General features: G+C 37.0%; 2 protein-coding genes across 2 annotated transcripts in view; one reads left to right on the plus strand and one right to left on the minus strand.

Annotated features, from left to right (window-relative positions):
* The window catches only part of LOC139150253 (uncharacterized), a 67,374-nt gene that overhangs the window by 32,577 nt on the left and 9,206 nt on the right, over positions 1-25,591 (plus strand). The window lies entirely within an intron of this gene.
* Positions 1-25,591, minus strand: part of LOC139148835 (fibrous sheath CABYR-binding protein-like) — a 59,784-nt gene that overhangs the window by 31,198 nt on the left and 2,995 nt on the right. The window contains exon 3 of the mRNA XM_070720265.1: positions 22,366-22,703. Coding sequence (XP_070576366.1) covers positions 22,366-22,703 — 338 coding nt within the window. The remainder of the gene's footprint in view (positions 1-22,365; positions 22,704-25,591) is intronic.

A 25,591-nucleotide genomic window follows, 5' to 3' on the forward strand; every position in this document is an offset into this window, starting at 1 on the left:
GAAAAGTCAACTCTACCGTCAAAGGATAGATTAGAGGCATTAAAGTGAATTGGCTAATGGATGTGTGTAGCAAGTTTCAGGAATGGTAAACTATATGTCCAGCAGTGTGTCCATCCTTCCTGACTCAAGGACTAGATATTACACGTTTACAAACACTGTTTTATATTGATGGTCTGGAAAACTGCCTTGAGCAGACTACTGGATCAGCTTTTGGAAATCTTGACAAAATGACTTTGAACATTGTTACAGGATTTCTACTGTGACTGATGAACTTCATGATTTCCAGGGACAAGACTGGTTCCTTTAGGGCTTCATAAGCATCTAATCACATTTTCACAAAATAATCACTTCACTTCGCTTGGTGATTATTATTTCCCACGAAGTATGTTTATTTCCCCAAGAAGTCTTATGTCAGCAACAAGATACCCTTGCTTGCCATTCATAACCTCTAAATATGTGCCATATCACAGTATGATTTGTCAGCTGATTAGCACTTCTTCAATTTCAACATTAATCTACCACTATCTTGAAAGACAGCATCATATCATTGTGAAAACATTGGACATTTATTTTTTCCCTTCCATATCAAATTTTATAAGTTAACAAAGGCAATTTCATGCTTCCTCAAACTAAATCAGAATTTACAAGAACACTGGTGATTCAAACACAGAAGATTCAAATAGGTACATATAGCTATATTAAAATACTACATTTATCAATTCTGTAAAGAAACAACTATATATCACTCTGAGGTTTACCAAAATAACTACATTTATATCAGCCCAGGAATGTGGAAGTTCAGAAACTGTGACTCGACCAGGCTTGTCAGGGGTTGGATCTAAAAATATTTTTCATACTTCTGCAAGACAGAAAGTACACCATGGGGTTTTTTTTATCAAATGATAATCATTATGGCATGCTGACTATAAACACTCAACACTGCTGAGTACATTCAATGTATATTTTATGTACCTTCTACCATTCAGTTAGTTTATTTTTGTATGCGACAAATTTAATGGTTCAAATTTTTATGCTTTTCAGTCAATGCTAGAATGTGTTAGAATCAAAACATGCTTTCCCTTCAAACTCAGGTAACACCATTTATTGCCTTGCAGATTGCTTCCCAATCTGATATTCTCAGACGTCAAGGTATGTTGTGACAATTAATGGCAATGATTGCAGCAATAGTGATAACAAGACTCCCAGAAACTTTGTCAATAGTAGTTGCATCGTAGATGTCTGCAAAATGTTGATCGTAGATATCTGCAAAATGTTGACCCAGACTATGTGATGCATTTGCCCTGACAATGACACAATGAAGTTGTATTGTACAAAGTTGCATGAGAAAATCTCACAAGTCGATAGGTCAACCCAGGTTATTGATAATAACAGCATTCATCAGGTGTAAGCATCTCTTCCCCAGTATGGTACATGGATCCCTTTCTTTGTTGTACCCCATACAAAATCTGCCAGGCCACCATAAAATATACAAATACACTTCTTGTGAATTGTGTTAAACAATGATAAAACACTGCACCAGCAGCCTTTACAGGTCCATGTGAAGACTGGTCACAGACAGACAAAGTCTAACCAGGGTGGAGTTGCAATAGGACATGACCCCTTTCCACTATGGGATTTGTAAATTAGACAAATGATTGCTCGGCAGGGTCAAGGGGTCAAACTCATGATGTTATTTACCTGGGACTTGTTGCAATGACTCACACCATACCAGGCAAGGACCTCACTTGACACAAAGCTTCAACCACACACCCCCGTCCTTTTCATGAACTGGATCTCTTTACTGGTGAAAAATACACATCATGTATCAGAAACCACTGACCTTAGTTAGACATTAAAAGAGGGCCAATTCAAGCAAGTATTTCTAGACACACCTACAACAACCCATGAAAAACATCACTCTGAATAGTTTCAGTTCTCATCAGATTTCAGTTACAATATTTGTAAAACATTCTCACATTTATTTTGAAGGTTTGAACAATCTAAGTATCATCACACATTGATAATCCTGAAAAGCTCCACCATCCGGTTAGTCACAGATGCTGTGTACAATAGTGTTCACATACGCAGAATGACTGTAAGTTTGATGCTGTCCATTCATTCTAGACTGCTGAGTACTGTCTGGCAAATACGCCAGATAGTGGAGTTAATCTGCACATCTCATTACTACCACTGTGACTGTGTAGCTCAGGGGGAAGGCAGACAATACACAGCACAGCAGTGAAGATAATCTTAATATCACACATTGAATACATATTTCCCATTTTAGTGACTTAGAAGAACATAATCAGTGAACCTGACAACATCTTCACTTGGTTTAAAGACTGAGAGACATCCGACATTGAGGTCAAAGTTGATAAATCTTTTTTTCATTTCAATCATGTAACTTAGTATGTAACTGTTGATTTCTCTTTGTTTTATTGTAAGTATGCACTTTTTTATCAGAAATTTTGTCTTTGACAGAGTTCTTTTCCTTTGTCATATGTCACACATAGCTTGAAAATTATCATATTCAATACATGCATTCTGCTCTGCATTGTGGACACTTCTTGTCCAGCAGGAGAAAAAATATCCACAGCACTCTATTGCCAGTATTGTAGACACGCTTTTGTGTTTTAAAGATTTAGTTTTCTCTGGCTTGTCATCACATGGATTTATCTTCAGAGTCCATTGAGTACCAGTCTCATTACAAGCAACAATAGTTGGTGCATGTAAGAATATTTTTTACTGACATTGTTACAGGCAGTGAAGAAGATTAGTTTACTTATTATGCTTTAAAATCTGTTTTTACATATCAACAACTTCCATATTTCTATATAAATAACTGTGAAATAAATTTGTTCATGACAGGTTTAACCCTTTCATAATTTCTATTTTTACAACAATACACAAATATCACCTAAACAATGGCATTAAAATGCCTAAAAAGCTGGACAAGGTAAAAATAAAAGTTCACAGGTCAACTCAAATAGCAAAATGTGAAAAGAAATGAGGAAGTTTTGGTGGATTACACAGATTTGTACGATTGATAACAACTGTTGTGTACATTCATCTTTTAACCAACACTGGTTTTAATCTAATTGGTTTCAAGGTCGGGTTCAATGACCTCTACATGGCAACAGAAAGGTTGAAATAATCAACCCTGCCACCATATCATAAAGTTGTATAGGTCCAACCATACCACTGTAGCACAACAAAATGGTTATAGCAAGTACAAGCAAAATCGTTGTATTAAGTACAAAAAATGGTTGTACAATTTTTCTAAACAGAGGTGACTGAAAGTTCAGAGATAAAAACGTTGGTGTTCAAAACAAGGCAATTAACTGACCATCAGAAAGTGCAGAAGTGGCTGTAATACATGTATTCAAGAGACACCACTAACAGTCATGCCAGCAAAAGTGAGACAGTTATATAACTGAGCTCAGCAAGCGGATCCAAGTGTAATACCATAAGTGACTAAATATCCTAATCTGTGCAACCCTCCTAGCATTTAAGAAGGTCAACCTGATTAGGTCAGTCACTGAACAGATTAGCAGCAAGGCTGCAGCCACTGTGTATAACTACCTTCACCTGACCAGCTGCCTTCTATCCACGTTGATACTGGACAGACTTTGCACTCAAATCATTCAGAGAACTCATTATCTGGTTTCCAAATCTTGGCTTCATCAATGCTTTCCTCCCACAGCTTATAATCTCTTTCCATGCCTTCTAGGCATTTCATTTCACGGGAGCATGGCTTCCCTTTCACCTGGTCTCTGAATGTTTCATAAAATTCCTTTTAAAACTCCTTTGAAGCCATTCAACTATGGGTAACAAATGTTCCAGTTAAATGTAGATGGAATTAGCAATCACACCGCATTTTTACATCTGCCTACTCACTGTAAAGTCTTTCAATAAACTTTCGATTTCAGTGTGAACGTTCATGCAAGGAGCCTCCCTCCCTCTCTCTCTCTCTCTCTCTCTCTCTCTCTCTCTCTCTCTCTCTCTCTACACGCACACACACAGACACACACACAGACACACAGACACAGACACACACACATACACATATATATATATATATATATATATATATATATATATATATATATATATAATATATATATATATTATATATATATAATATATATATATATAAACTTCTTTCAGAAACCATTTGTTTTGTATTGTCAGCAGAGCTAGATTCAGTCATTGGGTAATTGTGTTTGACTGATGAAATTCAAGGTGCGAGTTTGTAGATGTTATCTTGGGAAATGGATTGTTGACAATCATAAAAAGTAGTTTATCCAGCTGTACAGCTCTACTTTGGTATTAAATGTAAGCTTTCTACTCCAAGAGATCCTCAATTCATAGCCTGGGGGGGGGGGGGGGGGGGGTCATGTAATTCCTTGTCTGATATGTCTAGATCTACATCACCAAATCAGAAAAATAAGCCCAATAATGTTGAATGCACTTCAATTATTTATTACAAAAAATGTTGAAAACAATTCAAGCAAACTCAGGGGTTTCATTAAGATTTGAAGTAGGGGGCTAGAATGGTATAGTAGGCGGCTTGCAGCTGCCATGACCACAAAGCGGTCGTCGTTGGGGGAGGGTCCCGGTGTTCAGGGTGTTCCCCCTCCCGGCCAAAGGCCGGAAACCCTGAAAAATGAGCTAAAATTTATTTTTTACAGCTTACAGTCACTTGAATTTCTAGTATTTTCAGGAGAATTGTTAGCAGTGTTCCAGGGCAATTTGTGTTCATATTATAAAAGCCATTTGTCTCGGAGATTAGGCCTAAATATGATAATTCATAATTAAAAATGATAAAATGTGGTAATGTTGACGATAATTTGAACAAAGAAAACAAGTCTTTAGAGCCTCTATGCTTTTAGGAGGTAAACTATAATAATTCACTATTATTAATGATATAAATTTGATATGTAGATAATATTATACAGTGTTACATCTAGACAGGGGGATAGGGGATTCCCCTCTGTTGAAATGTTGGCACCCCAATTAATTTGTCAAGGGGACCACTCCCCCTTCCATGAAATGGTGCCAGTCACACCTTAGAGGTACAAGTAGAACACATGAACTGGTGAAATGCCCCCGAAATTTTCTGGTAAAGGGGGAAAATCCCCCTTATTGATGCTATCCTGGAAGAAACACTCATCATGTTATGCTTGACTTAAGAACTCTGATGTTTGGTATGGAAATCTGTAGATGAAGAACTTTGATACCACTGGAGAGGTAAAAAGGATAATTTATATAGCGAATAATAATAAAAAATGACAATCATTAGCATATTTCGCAAATAGAATCAAAGATCCTCAAAGTTATTTGACTATATGGGTATGCAAAGTATTAAAGAACCTTGATATAGGATATGGAAATTTGTACGTTCAGAAGCGCACATTTGGATTTAACCTGACGATCGCTTTTGAAGTGAATTTAGAGGTCTGATCGTATTTTAACCACTCTGGGCGACGTTCTTAAGTGTTGGCGTCGATAGACCGAAGAGCAGTACATATCATACATCCAGCTGGTTATATTCCTTCACAATTACGCCTACCGCAGTGCAACGCACATCGGCTTACTAAAATTCCGACTGTAATCGGAAAGTTTTTCGTGAGAAAAAAATCAGGTCATTGCCTTCGAAAACAGTTAAATCAACGTAATTATCCTTCTCTTGTTTCTTGGTCCACTTCAAAACCGAGGATCGTACAGCGAAGCTTGACCTTGCGACCACTTCCGTCTTCATTTGTTCATCGACCATTTTGAGTTGAGCTAACGACGGCCGACAGGTGTAGTATGCACGTTTTCATTAGCGTATATATATAAATGTCACCAAATAGGAATCAGCAATTCAGGTAGCCAATAGAATCGTCAATTGCAATTCCGATTTTTATTGAGGCAGTATACGCAAGACCGTGCTGCATCGTAGTACAAGGCGATCATAGTAGTCGCTCGTCTTCTAAATTTTGTTTCACATAAAAGCCGTTGAAAAGTTTGATTACACAGCTAGTGAAACTTGTCCGTATCATTTCAGAAGGTAAAAAATATTTTAGCTAAGAAAGAGTTCAAATTTCCAAAAAAGTAGCCGGCGAAATCGTGAGAGTAACCGGTCAATTTCGCCGGCTGCCGGCTCTTAATGAAACCCCTGAAACTAAGCATTCAGCCTTCAGTTTTAGTTTAGTATCACATTTAATTATCAAGCTCTCCAAATTTTATAAGAATATTGTATCAGTAGTGTGAAGTGCTCACTTCCTGGTTGCAGCATGGCTGGCTGCCACAAACTCATGCTGAGTGGATCTGACCTTTCAATTTGTGTCATTTACACCGGACACACTGTTCCTACTATACATGCCGCTGAAGACAGCTAAAAAGTAGTCAAATATTTGTGAAATACATTAGCCACCACTCTGCACTGAAACAGTATACAGCAAACAAATTTCAGACGGTAAACACTTCATTTTTAGCTCCAATGTTTACACACAGGAACTGATATTGTACCAGTCTCTCTTTGTCTGTTTGTCTGTATGTCCATCAGTCCGTGAACACAATTTTTTCAAAAACTGTTGATTGTTGGTAGATTTTGGTGAAATTTGGTGTACAGGAGTAGTTACCAAGTGTGAAGAACTGAAAAATTTCATCAGTGAGGTTGAGATGTAATTGGAATGATTGCAATTTGGACATAACATAGTGTTTGTCGATAATGACAACTTGAACCTGTAAATTTGGTAAGCTTCTCATTTTTTGTCAAAACATCAATTTCTCTAAAATTATTTGTCTGATACTTTTGAAATTTGGTTTAAAGGTTTCTAGGGATGATCCCTAACGGAATATTTGAAATGATGTCAAAATTTTACATAATATATGTAAATATTTGGGGGCCATTTTTTTTTGTCAATACATATTTTTCTCTATAATTGCTAGTCTGATAGTTTTCAAAAATGATGTCTGTTGTGGTGATGCTCTACTCAGATGTGTTCTACTTTAGTATTACAACATTTGTATATATAAATTTTTCAGCCAGTTTGCTAATTTCCAGTCAAAATCATTAATCTCTCGGACAGCTTTATCCAACAGATTTGAAATATGGTTTTTAGGTTTCTAATGTTGATCTCATGCAGAGATTTGACCATGATGACAAAATTTACACATGTAAATATTTTTGGCCAATTTTTTTCATTGTTGATCAAACCTTCACACTGTAAAAGCATAAATTATTCACTTGGATTTAATATTTTGCTATTTTTGCTGAAACACAAAATCTGCTAAATTAAATCCCACTGAACACGTTAAATAACAATAGAATCTATTGTTTTATGGGCAAAAACACTAAAATTAAATCCTAGTGAAATGTCTCAAACATCAATATAGTGAAATTAAATCTCCATGAAAATTAATTATTTTACAGTATTTCTCTGAAGTTGTCTGATACACAGGAGCATATTCACTTCACATCCAGTTATATTTTATTGTATTTTTGAATCTATTTTTGCTGATGATATTTGCCTTTTGCTGGTACACACATCGGTGTATGCACAAAAGAGATCTCCACCTCCTCAAATTCATTCTACAATACCATTTAACAACAATAGCAGCTAGAGCTCCAAACCAACCTCACGAATGATTTTTTTTATCTCCCAGTGGGATTCAATCAGTGGACATAGTATCTGTTTATTAACATTCCATTTCCATGGTACTGTAACATTATATTTCCCAGAATGCTTCATAAATTCAGAATAATATTTAGCAAATCTATTAGAGCATTACTGGGTTTTAACCTATGAACTGCAATGTCAAAATCACCCTGCTAAGTAAACATATGCTATAGGCTGCCATATTGGTCTCTACTTATACTGGCAACTACACAATGGACTTTGGGCTTTGCATCCATGAGAATGAAATCTTCAGCAAGTTTTGACAATCAATGTGAAACATAGGAAAGCTACCACATGGATATCAATCCAAAATTCAGTCCATGAATTTCACCTCCTACAGATGTTAAGAGTCACAATAGGTCAGAGTAGTACAGAGACATACACATGGTTTCTCATGTGTTGGCAAGCCCTTCAGTTCATTATATCAGCATGCATGAGCAAATTGATAATTCATTTGAGGATTGTTGCTCAGCCAAAATGATTAAATATCATATCCTGTAATACTGAATTATGACTTAATACACATAATTGTATGGTGTGTGATACATTTTAAACATGGGAAATATTTGGTAATATAATTTGATTATTAATTCAACAACATTGCCCTTTATTTCCTAGGATCAATTTTACACCTAGAGGCTTTTTTGTATGTATTTCCTCCTCTTTCCTCCTCCTATACTTTGAGTCTATAAGGTCTCCAGTATGGATTAAAATGACCATTACCATCAGAAACAATGACAATAATATTGATTTATTTTTCTATCCTATGAAGTCTTTCATCAATAAATGTTGTTGTTCACTTTCAATGAAGCTTCAGTTTCTCCAGCAATTACAATTGTAGCAAGAGTTATTAAACCTAAACATTTTTTTCTGTATACCCAAGTAATTAAACTTGCATGATAAACTACATGAATTAGGTGAAAGTAAGGCATAATAATGATGGTGAAACATTTTTTTTGTGTAGAGCTTAGGCCTTTCAGTGTTTTTTTTTAACATTCAGGTTCTTCTTCTGTACAACTGTGAAAAGTTTCACTATATAAGTGGACTGGGCATCTTTACACAGAGCAATGGCCCACCGCTGAATGAATGCATTGTAAATTCTGAACCAAACAGGAAGAGAAACGAGGAGCAAAGCATGCACATAGTCACTACTGAACTACAAGATCCCTCTCAGTTCATCATTCTTTGTACAGATTTCCTTCCTGTCTCAGACAAACGTGAAAGCTGACACCTCCACACATGTACAGAACCTCTGCTTTATTCCTTTGTTGAGAAATTTGCTGGGAATGTTAATTTTAGGCTTTTCTCCCAGATGACCTATGTCTGCACCAAGTCAGAAGCCGTTCATTCATCAATCTTAGTCCGGTGATAGTGCTAGCTGTTGAAACCCAGACAAGGAATAACTTTGTAGAATGAAATTCCTGAAGCCAAAGCTTGACACATACAAAGCAAAGGGCCTCTGTGGTCCATGTGAATGACTGTAAAATAACACTATTTCACTTGTTTTCAGTCACAATGTCTCAAATTCTGCAATCTTGATAGACTCAACACCTTATTCTCAACTCAATCGAGTTTTTGTTGAGACGCGCTGAACTGGTTTTTTTTTAATTACTGAAGGAGTGACCTTGGTAATTGGCACAGTGATGAGAGAAAAGAAACCCTACAAGTGCATCTGTGTTTGCATGAAAATAATCAAACGCTTGTTAAAGGGATCACCATGGAAACAAAACCTATGTACTTGTCACCTTTCTATTACATTAAGAAGGAAAGGATGCAATGACCGCAGTCTTCATAATGCTGGATTATCAGGGGAGACAAATCTGTGAAGAGACCGCCAATGATAAGTAGCTGCCAAGCTATCAACATTGGATTTAAACTTATCGACGAATCTGACTTGGGTTTCACTGAATTGCATCCAGCTGCATCAGGGTTTCAAGCCCTGGGATAGTCTGTGAATGGATCATGGTGTCAATTTCCATGTTGTATTTGGCAAACGAAAACAAAACATGTCATGGGTTGTACAGTAGCAGTCAATTCAACTGAATGTGATGCCATCAGGCCTTCAAGTTTTGTAACTGCCGGCTGTGTGGGCAGGCAGTACACAACACACTATGACAGCTATGGCTAGCATTCCACTCAATTGTTATGGAAGAAAGTCAACTCTATTAAACCACATCAATTGTAATTAACAATGCTAACATTTGAACAAATACTTATAAGAATTTCATGAATGCACTGCAAAAAATTGCACACATGCTTTGAAAAAAATCATGTTCTTGCTCTTTGTTGGCCATCATACTTGTATACCATATCAATGTTGGTGGTTCATGAGTTGTAAATGATCACTAGTATGAATTAACTTGCATGAAACAATATTCTTGAATCTCTCCCTCTGCTTGTAGAGTCATTCTATATAGGTTCCACATTAGACAGTGTATAGAGTCTAGAAATCAGTTGCAGATTCTATGAAGGCCATAGAATTCACAGAGCCTGATGTATTCTGAACTAACAGATGATTTAGGTTTTTAAAAGAAAGTACACCTTGGGGAAATATCCCTGAATCCTTCATATGTTATTTGTGCAAGGTTCACTGACTTTCCATTTAAAGAACTTTTTCAGCAATATAGTCTTTGAGGTCCGAAATGCATTTTCCCCTATATATTTTACAGTGTGTCATTTTAATATATAGATCATTTTACCTATCAATTTATGATATCATGACTGATCTTCTTGTCACTTTTGAAAACTATGGGTTGATTACCACTTTTCCAGGACGTTCCAGAACTCAGTGTCATTTTCATGGACTTTTTATGGCTTTTTCAGGAGGCTTTAAAATTCCAAGGACTTTCCAGGAGAATATGAACTCTGTATGTGAATATACACAGTCCTAAGAATATGGTCATGAAATAGCTTTATAGTCAGTCTTCAACTTTGCAAATATAATATGGAAATATTTATTACAGTCCAATGAAATCTTATGCAACTTGGAATGTGCGCCAGTGACAATACATAATCTGATTATTTAAATCCAAGCACATTGAAACGCTGTTTGCAAAATAGTGACAGCAGAACACTCAATAAAAGTGATTTATGCTTCACTTGTAAAAAGCTCAACAGTTAGGTGACATTTACCAAAAACACCCAGACAGATTATCATTAATGGGAAATTTATCTTGATACTATACCCAGCTTTATCTTCACATATCAATTATCAATGAGAAAATTAAAACTGCTGCTTTGTGAGCCATTTCAGGCCATTATCAATAAATCAATTCCGCATAAACTGTCTGTGAAAAGTAATTGATTTAACATTTGTTTTAAAGATTTGAAATTTGTAATGTCAGGGAAACTTAAAACGCTGAAGTGAAGTATTTTGTGTAAAATGTCACAGTGATGAGTGCTGGAGGCTATTTACTATTACAATTACAGGGTACCTGTTTAACTTGCAAAACACTCGCAGAGGGATTCAAGTTCTATGGTCTCTCTGACATATCAGTCAGGTATATTCCCTTTATCCAGTCCACCCACATGAAATTTCCAGGGCAACTCTCTCTCAAAAAAATTGTACTCCCTCATCACATTTTCACAGCAACTCTCTCCAAAACTCGAGTTGCCTGTTTGGTCCTACCGACTCTTTTTTGTATCACAGAGAAGTTTTTACTTCTGCCAGATTTTTGACTAAAAATGCCAAAGGAATTGCAGTTTTACCCTTCACACTTTCTCTCCAGTTCTCTCTGTAAAGGTCAAACTTTGCGACAGAAAACAATAGGGTGCACCCAAAATACAGTGTTGAAAAGGCTATGGGAAGAAGAGACATGTATGTTAAAAATAGAATTTGACCTTCCAAATATAAAACAACATTCAGCAAGAGGACTTAAGAGCAAACAGGCTTCAGGCCAAAATACTTGGAAATAAAACCACAAAGACAAAAATCAACACAAACTAATACAACAGGCAGAAAGAAGACGACCAAATTTAAATGTGTTGTAGAATAATAAAAGTCTCATTACACGATGCATTGTATAATTTCAAAATAGACTTGTCAGATTGTCACAGGGTAAGTCAAATTCCATCCTCAAGACAACAAAGGAATTGAGAAGTTCCAGCATTCCTTCCAATGAGTCGGGTCTATAGGCCATGACCTTTGATCTTTGACCTGAAATAATTCTCCATCACTTGAAAATGTTGTCTTTCTGTTCATGGAACATGACATGTACATTAAGAAGGCAAAATTAAAGATATTTTTCTAATAGAAGCCACAGTAAGGCATGAAACATTTATTCTGAATTTTTTACCTTTAATATGCATTTTCCAACTGAGACACATTTTTTCTCTTGTATGTATGACAGTTTGCAGAAAGATTGGCCCACTGTCAGTGCTGGGATCCAGATTTGGAAAGAGCAGATATTTTTGTCTATAAGCTTTAAATTGTACACAATAATAGTGAAAATGTAGTTTTCTTTTCATTGCAGATATTACTCTAGTTCTGTAACAAATGAAAAGTTTTGCAAAAATGAGCATGATCAATGTTGAGCTGGAGTTTCTCTTCCTTATGCTGATTGCAGGAAATAACTTGCTGCAAACATCTGAACACTGTACTTGGCCCCAAATTTGATTGATGAAGTTCAGTAACAATTATCTCTGTTACTCACAGACCTGTTACTTATTAGGTCTTCAGTGAGGCCTTGATTTCATCAAGTATCACAGTCGACAGCTAGTCCATTGGATGACCTTTATGCAATTTTCCCCACTCTCAGAACTGATTCACCTACTCACAATCCACATTCAGTTTTTAAGACAACTTAATCTACCCTGATAATATGAAATGGGTCTAAATACATGGATATCATAGTATGGTATGGTATCAGATGCTACACCTGACCAATGCATGCTGGCCATGGAGACTTGCCAAACGCGACTCTTTCATCTGCCTCTGGACAATATTGTCAATTATGTAATCTAAATTATGTGCTCCAAATGTCATTGGTTGACTGTCTTGTGTATGTATGAGGTGTACTGGAGCAAAGCCTAGTGGAAATTACACACAGTCGACAAATTTGTAATGATCTGTTTGAATGGAGAATAAAGGATGATTGTATGAATGCTGAAAATCAGTTTAAGCTTATGAGTTGATTTTTGTATGTACACAGAGAAAAAATTATCACTATTAAATTTGTATGGTTCAAGCAGAGTACTGGACAAACCAATTTTACACTATGACAGGTGTGAGAAGAGACTGAAGGTGAACACAAGATTTACCTTTGTTTCTGATTTTTAAAAGTACACAGTGTACACTTTATACTTGAAGCAATTCAACCAAGTAGTCTAACTATCAAAAGCTATTCCTTCACAATCAAAACTGGAATCTAGCCTTCCACTTTGAAAACTTTGAAAAAAACCATCCACTTTTGTATGGGCCAGCAATAGTCTTTCATTCCATCTCCTGATTCAAACTTGACTATTGAAAACAAGCTTTGTATAGGATAATGATGAACAGTATTAGATGATATATATATATATATATAATATATATATATATATATATATATATATAATATATATATATGACAACTTGTTATATTGTTAAATCACAAATTGTCATTGTTTGCACAGTGAAGATATGCATATTCACCTGGATGCGACTACATTTTCGTTAATCTTTCAATACTGTCTTTTTCAGAGTTCAGAAATGGTCTAAATTGTGTTTTGTATTGCTATTTATTTCAAATTTAGAGGAGGAAGAAAATAATCCTACGTGAGATATTCAAGTCTACAATGCAGCATCTGAATTATTTTTCTAAACTTCACTAGACTTTTCTGTTTCTGTTTCAAGTACAATGAACTGATGTTTCTTCAGCACTGTAACAACAATCAGTATTGCATTGGTTTGTTGTATAGGGACTTTTGAGCAGAGAGAGAGACTGCCCTCCAGCATTTTGCATAATCAGATGACAAACTGGCCTCTGTTGCCACACTCCCTAATTACCATGCAACTGTGAAATTACACTGGTAGTGTTTGATTTCCACAACACTCTGTTAATTAATGCCATTGTCCTTTGTTTAACACCTTGCTAATTAGCTTTATGTGATAACATATTAACACGTTATTGTCAACTGTCCTACACTGAAAAACAAGTGTGTAATTGTCTATTTGTGTGCTGTGCTTTACTCCCAGACAAATCTAATTCTACAGTCACTGCTGACAACACACCCTATACCTCAAGAGCCATGTAACATGCAATGAAATTCTCCTGAAAATAATTCCAAAATTTACAACACCTAGAAATGATCCAGAATTTACAACACCTAGAAATGATCCAGAAATTACAACAAGCTGAACCAGTGTGTTTAGTTACCATCGTACCTCAGTGCAAAGAAATGTTGATTTTGGAAAAAAAAAAACCAGAATTTTTGAAAAGAAAGTGAAAAGAATACAATATGACACAGATAGTTCATGATGACTGAACATCAAACAGGATTCTTTCAAAGCATGTGACAAGACATGAAACAGACACAACGCTCTGAGCATCTGAGTAACCTATGATCATACCGGTAGTTGTGTATGACAAGATTTTGTCTGAATATCGGTCTACAAGATGTCATTCTAAATAAGTAATCCTCAATTGTTATAAATGGCAGATTACTACAGTTGGGAAAGAACTGTTTTATTCAAGGAGGCAAGCTGATATATGTTCCCCTGTGATTACATTCAGTTTCCAGCACAAAACATTCTTGCACACCCAAGCCATTCAACAGTTTATGAGGAAGTAAGCATGCCTCATCACAGGAAGCAGGTTGAAAAAAACTTGAACAATTTTGACTTTGTCACTCTAAAAATACCCACTGTCAGAGTGGTGTCTTTGATTCTTTCTCTGAATGTAACTATGCTAAAAATTAACTTCCTAACCTGGGCGCAATAAATCAACAGTGTGCGAGAAAATGTTGACAGTGTGCACACACAGCTACTTCCTATGGGGGACAGTCACTTGCCAGTTGTTTCGAGTTACCCTTGACAATGTATGACTAACCTGAAATGAATGTAAATTTCAACAGCTGGCATTCAATAGTTCTCTTTGGACTTTTTTAAACATATTTGTTTTAACACCCATAATTATTGCATTTCTTCTTTTCAAGGTTGCAGGGGTATTACCTGGAATGAATTTGATTACTTAATGTGATTGCTCTAAGGATTATTGAAAATCTCAAAAAAGCCTCCAAAGGTTTTCATCACCTGAAGATATCATAATGCAGACATTGTGGTTGTGAAAATATTTTTCAAAGGATATAATTTTTACTGAAACCGTTTGAGTAGAATGTACCAACATTGCTCTGTGTTGACCAATGGTTTGCGTAATATGTATCAGTGTTGTCCTATGTTGACTGTGTCTGCACAAATAAAGTGATTAAAGCACTTCCTGTTTCACAACATCTAAAAAACTCGGAACTAAATCCATCAAAGGTGTCCTCTTCAATCCCTGGTTCTTGCATTTGTGAATGTGTACAGTGATCAGTAACACTTTGTCAAGCCTTTGTTCGGCATTGAAATTTTTATCAACTAGACAAATTTTTCTTCAGTCGTAGGTATTCTGACGGTATAAATTGAGGCCTGTAAGAGTATTCCTTTGTCAATTAGGAATATGTTCATTCATGAATACCTGTCCAAAAATATGTAAACTGAATGGTGAGAGCTGCTGTAACCATGATTGTCTCGCACAAAATATTCCAATGAATCTCTTAGTTCTGAGGAATATTTCCACCCCATTCTCTTCGAATCATCCGGAAATTCTTCCCACCTTGAACAATTCTCAAAACATCAAATACCCTAATGCTCAAAAACAATTTTTGAAGATATTGAAATTGAGCATTTATAGAGTTGTCAATTGTGATCACATATAAATAATTTTCATTTGCCAACAGAGACCTGGTGGGAAATAAACTTTCCCACAGCAATGCATTCATATGATATCGAGAAGTTTGCCACATGGGGTAAACTGAAAGCAAAATTGAAATGGTCTGTACGCGATATGTTGAATCCTACTATGTAAGGACACGGTGGAAAGATGAAAGCAGAGGTTAAGTAAGCCATCTTCCTGTCCTGTTTGGAAATATTTTATGAAGTTCAACATCATAGTTCAAGTATGTCTTGACATGTTGGGTTTGGCCACAGACATTGATAAAAACCACACTGAACCAGTCCATTGATGGCTATAATAATACATCACCAGAGGGATGTGCAAGAGTATCGCACTGTCCTTGTGCATTGTTTGAAACACAGTCCCTCCACAAAGCAATTAATCAAAGCGTGTCTGCACCGTTTATCCACAGGGACATGAGGGAAAAAGCTTGTGTCATGACATAGGAGTTTTGTGAGTGAAACAAAGAATGTCGTCCTTGTATCACTAGCAAATTGGAAAGAGATGAGTTCAACCATGTCTGAACAAAACTGCTCAGGACACACAAGTAGTTACCAGCCAATTCAAGGCAAATGAATAGACAAACCAAAGGAAAGAACAAGTAAAATGTATATGTCCTTGTTTGGGCGTTCACACAGGTAAAACACATGTACCCACACAACATGCCAGTATTCTGCTGATCAGGAGATATACATTGTATTCCTGCAGCCAGCAACTCACAAAATGTTGCAACCTCTACACAATACACTATCATTCATCACTTTGACAATATTGACATTTTCAGTTTCTGAGAGTGCTTTTGATGGTGTTTGGATATTTCACAATACTCTGCAATATTTATGACATAATTTCCCAGTCCTTTCAGAGTGTTTAGCATTCATACTGGAGCTTTATGACCACACTAAAAACTAATAAATCTACATGATGACTTGCAGTGCATTTAATTTCTCTTTAAGGTAAAGGGCGACGAATTCGGACGCGCACACGCTTTAGAACGTTTCTGCGCAGATTTAACTCCAGCCTGCCGCAAATGGGTTATTTTGTACCGCATGTGTTTCACATCACCTGTCATTGTTGAAATTGCGCTTTTACCTAATTTTTTGATCCAGTGTCTTAGAAATACATGTGACCTATAACCTTGTCATATTTTGACCCCCTAGGAAGCTGGTTTTTATTCAATATGAGCGAAAAATTAACATTTCTCTCCCATTTATATGGCGCAAATTACCCATTCACTTGGAGATATTGTAAAAAGTAGCGTGGTGACACCCTGTTATTAAAAGTGTAAACTAAATGGTATTATGTCAGGAGTTTATTCGCCAAGTTTGGTCAAAATGACACCATTCAAAGCGACAGGAAGAAAGTTCGAAAATTATGTAGTGATATAATTTCGATATCGTCATTTTGTAATCGATATTTATGTTAAAATTTCTTGACAAACATCATGAAAACTATACATTCAATAGATATGGATCTTAAGTCTTGGTATTTATTAAAATTAACTCATTTGCTAAGCGTTTTATGATTGCTTTCTTTAGTTTAAGTGAATTATATCATTTTTATTCATTTCTAACGAAGCCATTTTAACGTCCGTTTCCATGGAAACAAGCGTGGTGACCCCCATTTTTTATTTCATTTTTGCACTTGCACAACTTCCAAGAATATTTTTGCAAAGTTTCAAGAAAATGACACCACAACTTAATTTTGACGTAATTCGTAGTACTTCACCTTAACTTGCATCATACGGGATCAACAAATGTTTAACTTATTATTTTGCGTTTCACATAGGAGACAGCTTTTTTCTCAGATTTAATTGTGAGTACTTTGATCTGACTACCAGCTAAAACTCAATGTGAGTATACTATTCCACACTGTGTACACTTTTTTAACTATCACACTATTCCACACTGTATACACTTTGCTAACAATCTCAGTATCAGTTTGTTTGTACACAGTGTCCTAGGATAAAGGGAGAGGGGTTCTATACAGCTAGTATGTACAGGTGAAGGAAGCATAACAATGCTGTTGGTGTAAAACGGGGTACACAAATAGGTGGGCTGCATTGAATCCAAGGTCCTTGCTTTCACTGGCCTTCCCTTGGTTATCAATGGAGCTGGTGTAAATATCCCATAAACAGGGTTGTTTGTCCTAGACTGTCATTATGGATGCTCTGAAAAGACTTTAAACACAAGACCTCAGAAACTCCCCACTCTAGTCCTCTTTATTTCACTGGACAGTCCTGCACATTCCGGTATTATCTCACCAAAGCTAGCCTGACCAGCCTGATAGCCTGACTGTACAATGTTTGTTTCTTTCTCTCTTGTTCAGAGTACAGCACATCACTGAAAATGATGGGTGTCACTGATGTGGACAGGGGCAAAGAAACTGGTGTCAGAAATAGGGAAATTCAACATTATTTTGATGATGATGTTGAAGCAGGATAGTTTACCTCATAACAAAGATATGGTATCAGCAGGCAAGTACTAGTACAAATTGTGAAATGATGAAAGAGTGTAACGATGATACACATTAGGAAAGAGACACAATACTATATGCACTTTCAAGGTGTGTGAGTCCTGGATGAGTACCGGTCAAAGGTCAGTGACTCATATAACACTTCACTAGGGTTTTTTAAACAAGTGCACAAATACACTAACAAGTACCACATGGCTGCATTTTACAGAGTTCAAAGTTAACCCTGGGGTTTCCATCAACAGGCAGGCTAGGCTAGCTAAACAGTTGTCTTACAGAGGTGATTTACATGCAATGGCCTCTGAAGAACAAAGAATTATAAATACAGATAGTGATACCATAAAGAAAAAGTTTACCAGTGAAGGACAGTGAACGAGGTTGTTAATACTGATTATTAAGCAGTAAAATTGAGATAAAGTTGCTGTATCTGAGATTCTTTTCCATCAGTGCATTATGTAGCCCTGCGTACGATGCTGTGTGTTCCGCTACAGCTAATCGCCCCGCGCGGGGCGATTAGCTGTAGCAGAACACACAGCATCGTACGCAGGGCTATGCATTATGGTATTCATTCCCAGAAGACATCACATTTACATAAACCCTTATAAATGCGTAGTTCAATATTTGGATGGGTTTATATGCCTATGCTATGCCATGTGCTGTTACTCAGTTCACTTTTTTCGCATTTATGCCACTGTTGCCATGATCAATAATTTCAAATGCTTTGTCAAAGTCTGTGTTAGTCAATTTGCTTCTTGCCTGTTTCACAGATATGACAGACTAAAACATCTGGTCATGAAGTTTAGTCATAGAGCTGCATGAACCAAGTCCACTCGGCATTTGTCATCTCATCAGCCAAATGTCCACCTGGCCACTTTCTGACTACTACTGTTGTTTTGATTGGTGACTTAAAAACATATGCAAATTACAACCACTAGCGTAATGAATACCCTTCTGAGAATTCCACCAAAAACTATGAACTGATATATTGTTATAAATCATAACATTAACAACCAAAGTTTATGTAAACCTTTTCTCTACTGCCCAATTCTACACGCACATCATCAATTTTGTCAAATGTCTTCAAAATAAGTGTGACAGCTTTCTCATTGGCCAATACATTAATTGATGTATTTTTGGTGATATGAATCATGATGGAATTGCCCAAACATGTTATCTGTTATAAATTTCCTTTACACATTTCCAAACTTTAACCAAGCAAAGATTTACAAATACTTTCTATGTGGTTAGCCAACACACACAATACACCCACCAGTACATTAGCGATTACATTGGAGTACAATTACCATAGACAGGTTTCTCTAGGTACTATTAGCATGATTAGATATTAGTAATGCTATGTTATGTAATGACATGCACTCAACACTGGATGTTTTGATCAATTTAAACAGTCAATCAGATTACAATATCCTGTTTTCTATCCTGAAAATACACAATTTACCTCTGCTATCAATAAAATGTTCTAGTGAACACCCGAGTTGACTCACTGCCGTATCAGTAAGCAAACTCAAAGAAAGAAGGCTTATTACATGTTTGAGATTTCTTTCTGAAGACCTTTCTGCTGGCCTTAAAGGTATACTGTCACCTGTTACAATTTTGCCACAGTTACCATGGAAAGAGAAAATCTAACCAATCACAGATTTTAAGCGGGTGGCCGCTTTTTAAAAGCAGTGCCCTCAAATGGGCATTTTGAATGCCAAGGAACCATATATGGGCACATTTAGATTACAGGTGACTGTATACCTTTAACTTTCAGAGCAGAGGTTCCTCCAAGTTACTGACCGCCTTATGAAAAGGTTACACATTTCTTGGAAAACATAAAGGGTGATGAGAAATAGTTTGCAAAACTTAATGAAGATTTATTCCTCCTGTAGCATCCTACGAGATTTGTGTTTATACGTCACTGCATTGCATTCTGGGATGTTTACTCAACCACTCCCTGAATATCCCTCCCACTTTGCATGTGGATGCAAGTTGAAGGTTAGATGTGTTGAAGGGAAAGCATGGCCCAACGGTATGAATGAATCAAGTGATCCCAACTTAAAGACAGACTTTGAGAGTCCATGCACTGGCTCAGTTTTTTACATACACCAGTGGCTATCTCTGATATATCAATTATACATCATCGGTTACTGGAGAAATTGCAGTGGATTGCCAAATGAACTGAAATATATTCATTTCCATGGCATGACTGAAGTCATCTCGCAGAACTCCCTCATAACTGCACTGAAACATGATCTGGACTAGTTTTTACATGCTCGCATGAGGTGAAAATTGTTGTGTAACTTTGTTAGGAATACTTGTGGTTGAGAAAAAGTTCAATTCAATTGAGATTTCCATACAAACATTTATGCCTTGTAATAAAAAAAGGAAAAAGTAAACATATATTTCTGTCAGAATATATCACTATAAAATTATCTCCAGACTATTGTGAGATAATTTGTATTGTTTTCTCAATATAGTGGGGACATCTGAGAGCTATTTGTATATCCACAAAAATAACCGTTTAGGAAAAGATAATTTAATTACCGGAAATCTCTCTTTCAGTATTGGTTTTGTACCACTAATAACACATGTCCCAATAAGCTTCAACAATACATGGGGGTAGAACAAGGTACATCACACATAAAAGTAATTTTGTAATTTTGTGTAATTTTGGATGGTTGAAAAAAAGGAAATGTATTTAGGGTTTGTGTGTACTTTGTTGCTTTGTATTAAAAAGTATTAAACCCATTATTTATGGACTTTTTTGTCACAGCTAATTATAATAGTACTGTGATTTAGTAAAATCCATAATATTTTTAGTAGTAAAGCACCAGACTTACTGTCAATTTGTGCATGACTCTTTTTGTCTATTAGATTCCTTAATAATGTTAAACCATCTCCACTTGCCTGTAAACACCATGTTTGTATCAAAACTATATTTAGCCCATTACCACAGAAACGATATGATCCCAACAGCCATTCAAATATTCCCAGTTAATGTCATGAATAAATGATTAATTGACCCAGGAAATCATTTTCAGTGACTTTGAAATGAAATGATGTGATTTACACATTTGTATGACAACATACTCCTGAAAATAATACGTCAGAACCGCTTTCAGCTCAAAACATATTAACACATTTTTCACTGGAATTTAGGCACACTTAAGAGAGGAGGAATCAGTGATTGAAATCACATTATTCTTCACAAAACAATAGAATGGATATCCAGTATTCCATTTTTAACAAGGGCTTTTAGCTATTTATAATCATACAATTAACATTTCCTCATAGAAACTAAACAATAGAATGCTATCCGTCGGAAGATTGTTTGTTTAAAATTTAAAAACGATCTCATCACTGACATTATCAAAATGGACATTCCAAGGATGACACACGATTATTTGTTTTCGATTTGGGGAGACTTTTGTTATGCAAATACGATGTCGTTCGGAAGTTGTCTGCGTGGGCATGCAGCAGACGAGAGAACAAAGACGGCTTCACAATGCCGACAATACGAACGTGTCCTGTATGGCTCGGCGACCGTCACAAAACTTTCGTGTCTTTTGAAGACCTCCGACAAAAGAGGTGCATTGTGAAGTAGTTCGGGTTGAAAGACACTCAAGTAGGCCCAGGTACATGCAGACGGCCTCGGTGAATAACCGTGAATCACGCAACGCCACTGAGAGGTGCCGCATGGCCTGAAATGGAAGGCTACCGTCTTCCATTGGGAAAGTATTACATAAAACGCAGACAATATCGGCGTGGATTTGGCGCCAAAAACTTACAACTACAATTTTGTAAGTGCCTCAGAGAGCTGAACTTATTTAAGGCAAGAGAAATATAGCTATATTATCAATGCTAAAAGAACGAGATTTCGACAGACATATTATGCTCGAACTCCATTGTAAGCCCTATTATCTGCTTCGCTGCACGTGCAAATGACGTAAGAATAAAATACCGGATGCTCCACCAATTTTAATATCGGTAATAAAATTTTAACAATCTCAAAAATACACCGGCTCTCGACAGGAATGTTCATCATAGGCTCTTCAATAGTAATCAATTCAATGCTGACAGGAATCGAAATGTAACAAGAATAATTACACTTAGTAGGCCTAATCTTTGGAGAAGTCGCCAGTTGTTCTCACCGCTTTTATGGCGGCTCAGTTTTTCTTAAGCAGGCACGAGATATGATTTCATTTATAAATAGCACTAACTCCGGACAGAATACATTCGATCCACCCTAATACCATGTGACATGACATCTGACCGGACGGTATTCCGCATAAAAAACCAATATATCTTACCTCTTCCTTGGTAGTGATGACTTTTTCCTCAGTCACGGTGACCACTTCCACCTCTTCTTTTCCTTCGACTTTGACGACAGTAACTTCGGTAGTTTTGCTTTCCACAACAGTTTCTTCTTTCTTTTCCTCCGTGGATTCCACCTTAGGGGCCTCCTCCTCAGTTTTTACCGCGCCAGCTTTCGCCGCTTCCTTTTCCTTCTTTTTGGAATCTTTCCTGGCAAGTTTCTCTTTTTTCGCTTCTTCTTTCTTTTTAGCCTCCTCCTTCTTCTTCTTTTCCTTTCTTCCTTCTTTCTGGCCTCCTCCTTTTTCTTGTTTTCCCTTTCTAGAGTTCTGATAGTCTTCTTATCCGGCTGTTCCTGGTTGTTGGCCTCTGGTTCTGTCGCTGTTGTCGGCTCAGAACCATTCTTCACTTCGACCTGGTCATTGGTCTTTTTCACTTCCGTGCCGTCTGCTGCAGGTTCGTCGTCAACTTTATCCTTCGCGTTCTTGTCGGCCACGTTGTAGTTTTTCTTCTTGCTGAATAGCCCGCCCATGACGAATTCGCAGAAAACTCGGACAAAATCGAGGTTACACCGACTGGGCTGATAGGTGCTTGGACAGCGCTGTAGACAGTAGGAGTACTCACTCGGTGAAGTTGACAGATTCCAAACAAAGTGATCGCAATCTGTGAGCCCAGTCAGTTCAAACCCTAAGCGGCACCGCAATCACCCTCTCTCAGTCTCTGACTCAGATCACGAAACGCGTAAACGAGATATAGCTAAATTTCATCGATCGTGCAATCTGCAAAACTCCGCTAACCAAATAAATCTGGACTTTCGTCGAGATTTCGCAGTTTTCTTTCCGACGAAATATTTGACGGTCTGTATTTTGACAGCGATGGTGGAGGAGATCCTGCAGATGTTCCCCTTGTTAAGCGTACGCCCTCCGGGATGATTGTCTGGTTCGTGCATGATCACGAGGCATGCGTAGTGCTCGTGATGATGGATGCTGTCGTCTGTAAAGTGTATTCTGACGTAACCACACTTTGCTGTCTTGAAGATAAATTTTCGATTCACATATTTTTTCCCATCTGTTTTGGAACCAGTGTCCACCATCGTTCTTACTATTAATATTTCAAATCAACAATCACACCGAAATTGCTGTTTGGCAGAATTTTGTTTCCCAATGGCCATCATGTAGTACAGCCAATTATTCTGCGATGCGATAGTGTATTTACAAGCCAGATAACAAGCAATGTGTATTTCGTAATACTCTCGGTATCGAGGTCTGTAGTTAGCACACGTGTTTATTATACGATGCAAGGATTTGCGTTTTTGTTTTCATTGTAATGGAGGCGGGGACGTTGACCTGTAGGCTTTCGCGTCAGCATCAGCACAAACATAAGTTATTGTCATAGTGTTCAGAAGTTCGTATGTCTTTCAAGCAGATCTCGCTCTTTGCATTGTTTACTTAGAAACCAAAATATCCTCACTGCAAGCATCGGTAGTAGTGATGGTTTGCAGCGGGTTTCTTGTTGAGTTACTATATTAAACACTCATGTGTCGAACTGTCCCCGTGAACGTATAGACAATAATAAATGTCTATTTTATATGTGTGCAATTTTGCACAACTGCAAAATTAGCAATTTCCCTTGGGAATTTATTTGAAAAGTTAACCACATTATTTCGCCTGGGTGTATTTTTTTTATTTAATCTGGTCATCTTTAGTACTCGTTTATGAAATCCATATATAAAGTGATTACTGTCTTTATAGACCCGCAATGGTCGCCACGTAACCGAAACGTGCAATTGCGCAGGTATGTATCAATCCCTATCAATTTGCTCGAGATATAAAGATATGTTGACCTCTGACACATAAATAACGGTGATACCGGCATCGTAAATGTTTTCTGGTGTAACTCATACATTTTCCGTTGTTCCATTCGTAGAGTATTGTGAGGGGGGTACTAATTGTAAGCCTTAGAATTTTTATCAATATTTTTATTCTATGTATCAACCTTTACGGGGACATCATGTGGAAATACCCATTATTCAATCTGTCAACACAGCTTGAATATCCGCATAGTATTGTCATTGCTAACAATTCAATGTCTGTCCATGCAGGTTACATGCGCGTTGCCAGAGGATGGCTGTACGTACACAAGCCAAGAAAACACTGTTGATACACACACAACAAATCCTTAAAAACCTGCCCAGTTATTTTGTTTACCGACTGTTTCCGTCTCAAAAATCAGAAAGCAATAAAACTGTAAGCTTAGGTTTCAAGATTTCTCATCGTTTTCTGAGATAATATCCTGGGGCATTTTTTCCTTTAGCCTATCTGCGACCGTTTTGATAAATAAGTGAAAATTAAATATTATAGAGGGAAAAAGACGGCAAATTAATGCAATTTTCGTGAAATAACTCAATAATTGCCACTACTGGTGCAAAGATCGATCGATTTTGTCCTTGACGCTAATTTCCGCTCCGAACAACAGTTTAGGCCTACACATTAAAATAAAGTAGGCTGTAACCATTGTTACCGGTGCGAAGCCACAAGGAACTTGCCCCTAGGGATTTTCTCGGTGAAATTTGTCGGATTTGGTTAAAAATTGCGATTTGTTACTTTGCTTCTTTCCGAATGCACCATATTTTCTATTTTGCATATTTTCGATTTTCACTAATATAAGCCAGTGAGAATTCATTTACTCCATGAGCTGCAAAGTAAGCCTCCTAAAGTAGTACACTAAAATAGGATTGTGAAGTTTGAGGGTCCGAATATCTGTCCCCGATGCGTATTCTATCTAGATTGTTGTTGTACACGATATATTTAAAGCCTTATCACTTCGCTCAGGGATATAGCCATTGTTAGGATTGGGTCGAAATTCTGGTGGGCTTATCCGTGGCGAAGCAATATATACATGGGGTGGGTGGGTGGGCGGGAGACCGCCGCCCCTCTCCGTATCTCCTCTACACCATCGGGTCTTAGCCTACTTCTGTGTCGCCTTCTCCCCGTTGCAATGAGGAGAGATAGTCCGGATGACACCTTTTCTATTTATACCTTATAAATTTGCATATGGCGGATTACTTTCACTACGTGATGCGGCTTTGAATAACTATATATTTAAAGCCTTATCACTTCGCTCAGGGATATAGCCATTGTTAGGATTGGGTCGAAATTCTGGTTTGCTCCCTGATGCTCTACGCATCATATTATTCTGCTCCCGTTAATACCCATACCTTAAAAG

Source organism: Ptychodera flava, chromosome 14 (assembly GCF_041260155.1).
Source record: "Ptychodera flava strain L36383 chromosome 14, AS_Pfla_20210202, whole genome shotgun sequence".
Classification (NCBI taxonomy): domain Eukaryota; kingdom Metazoa; phylum Hemichordata; class Enteropneusta; family Ptychoderidae; genus Ptychodera; species Ptychodera flava.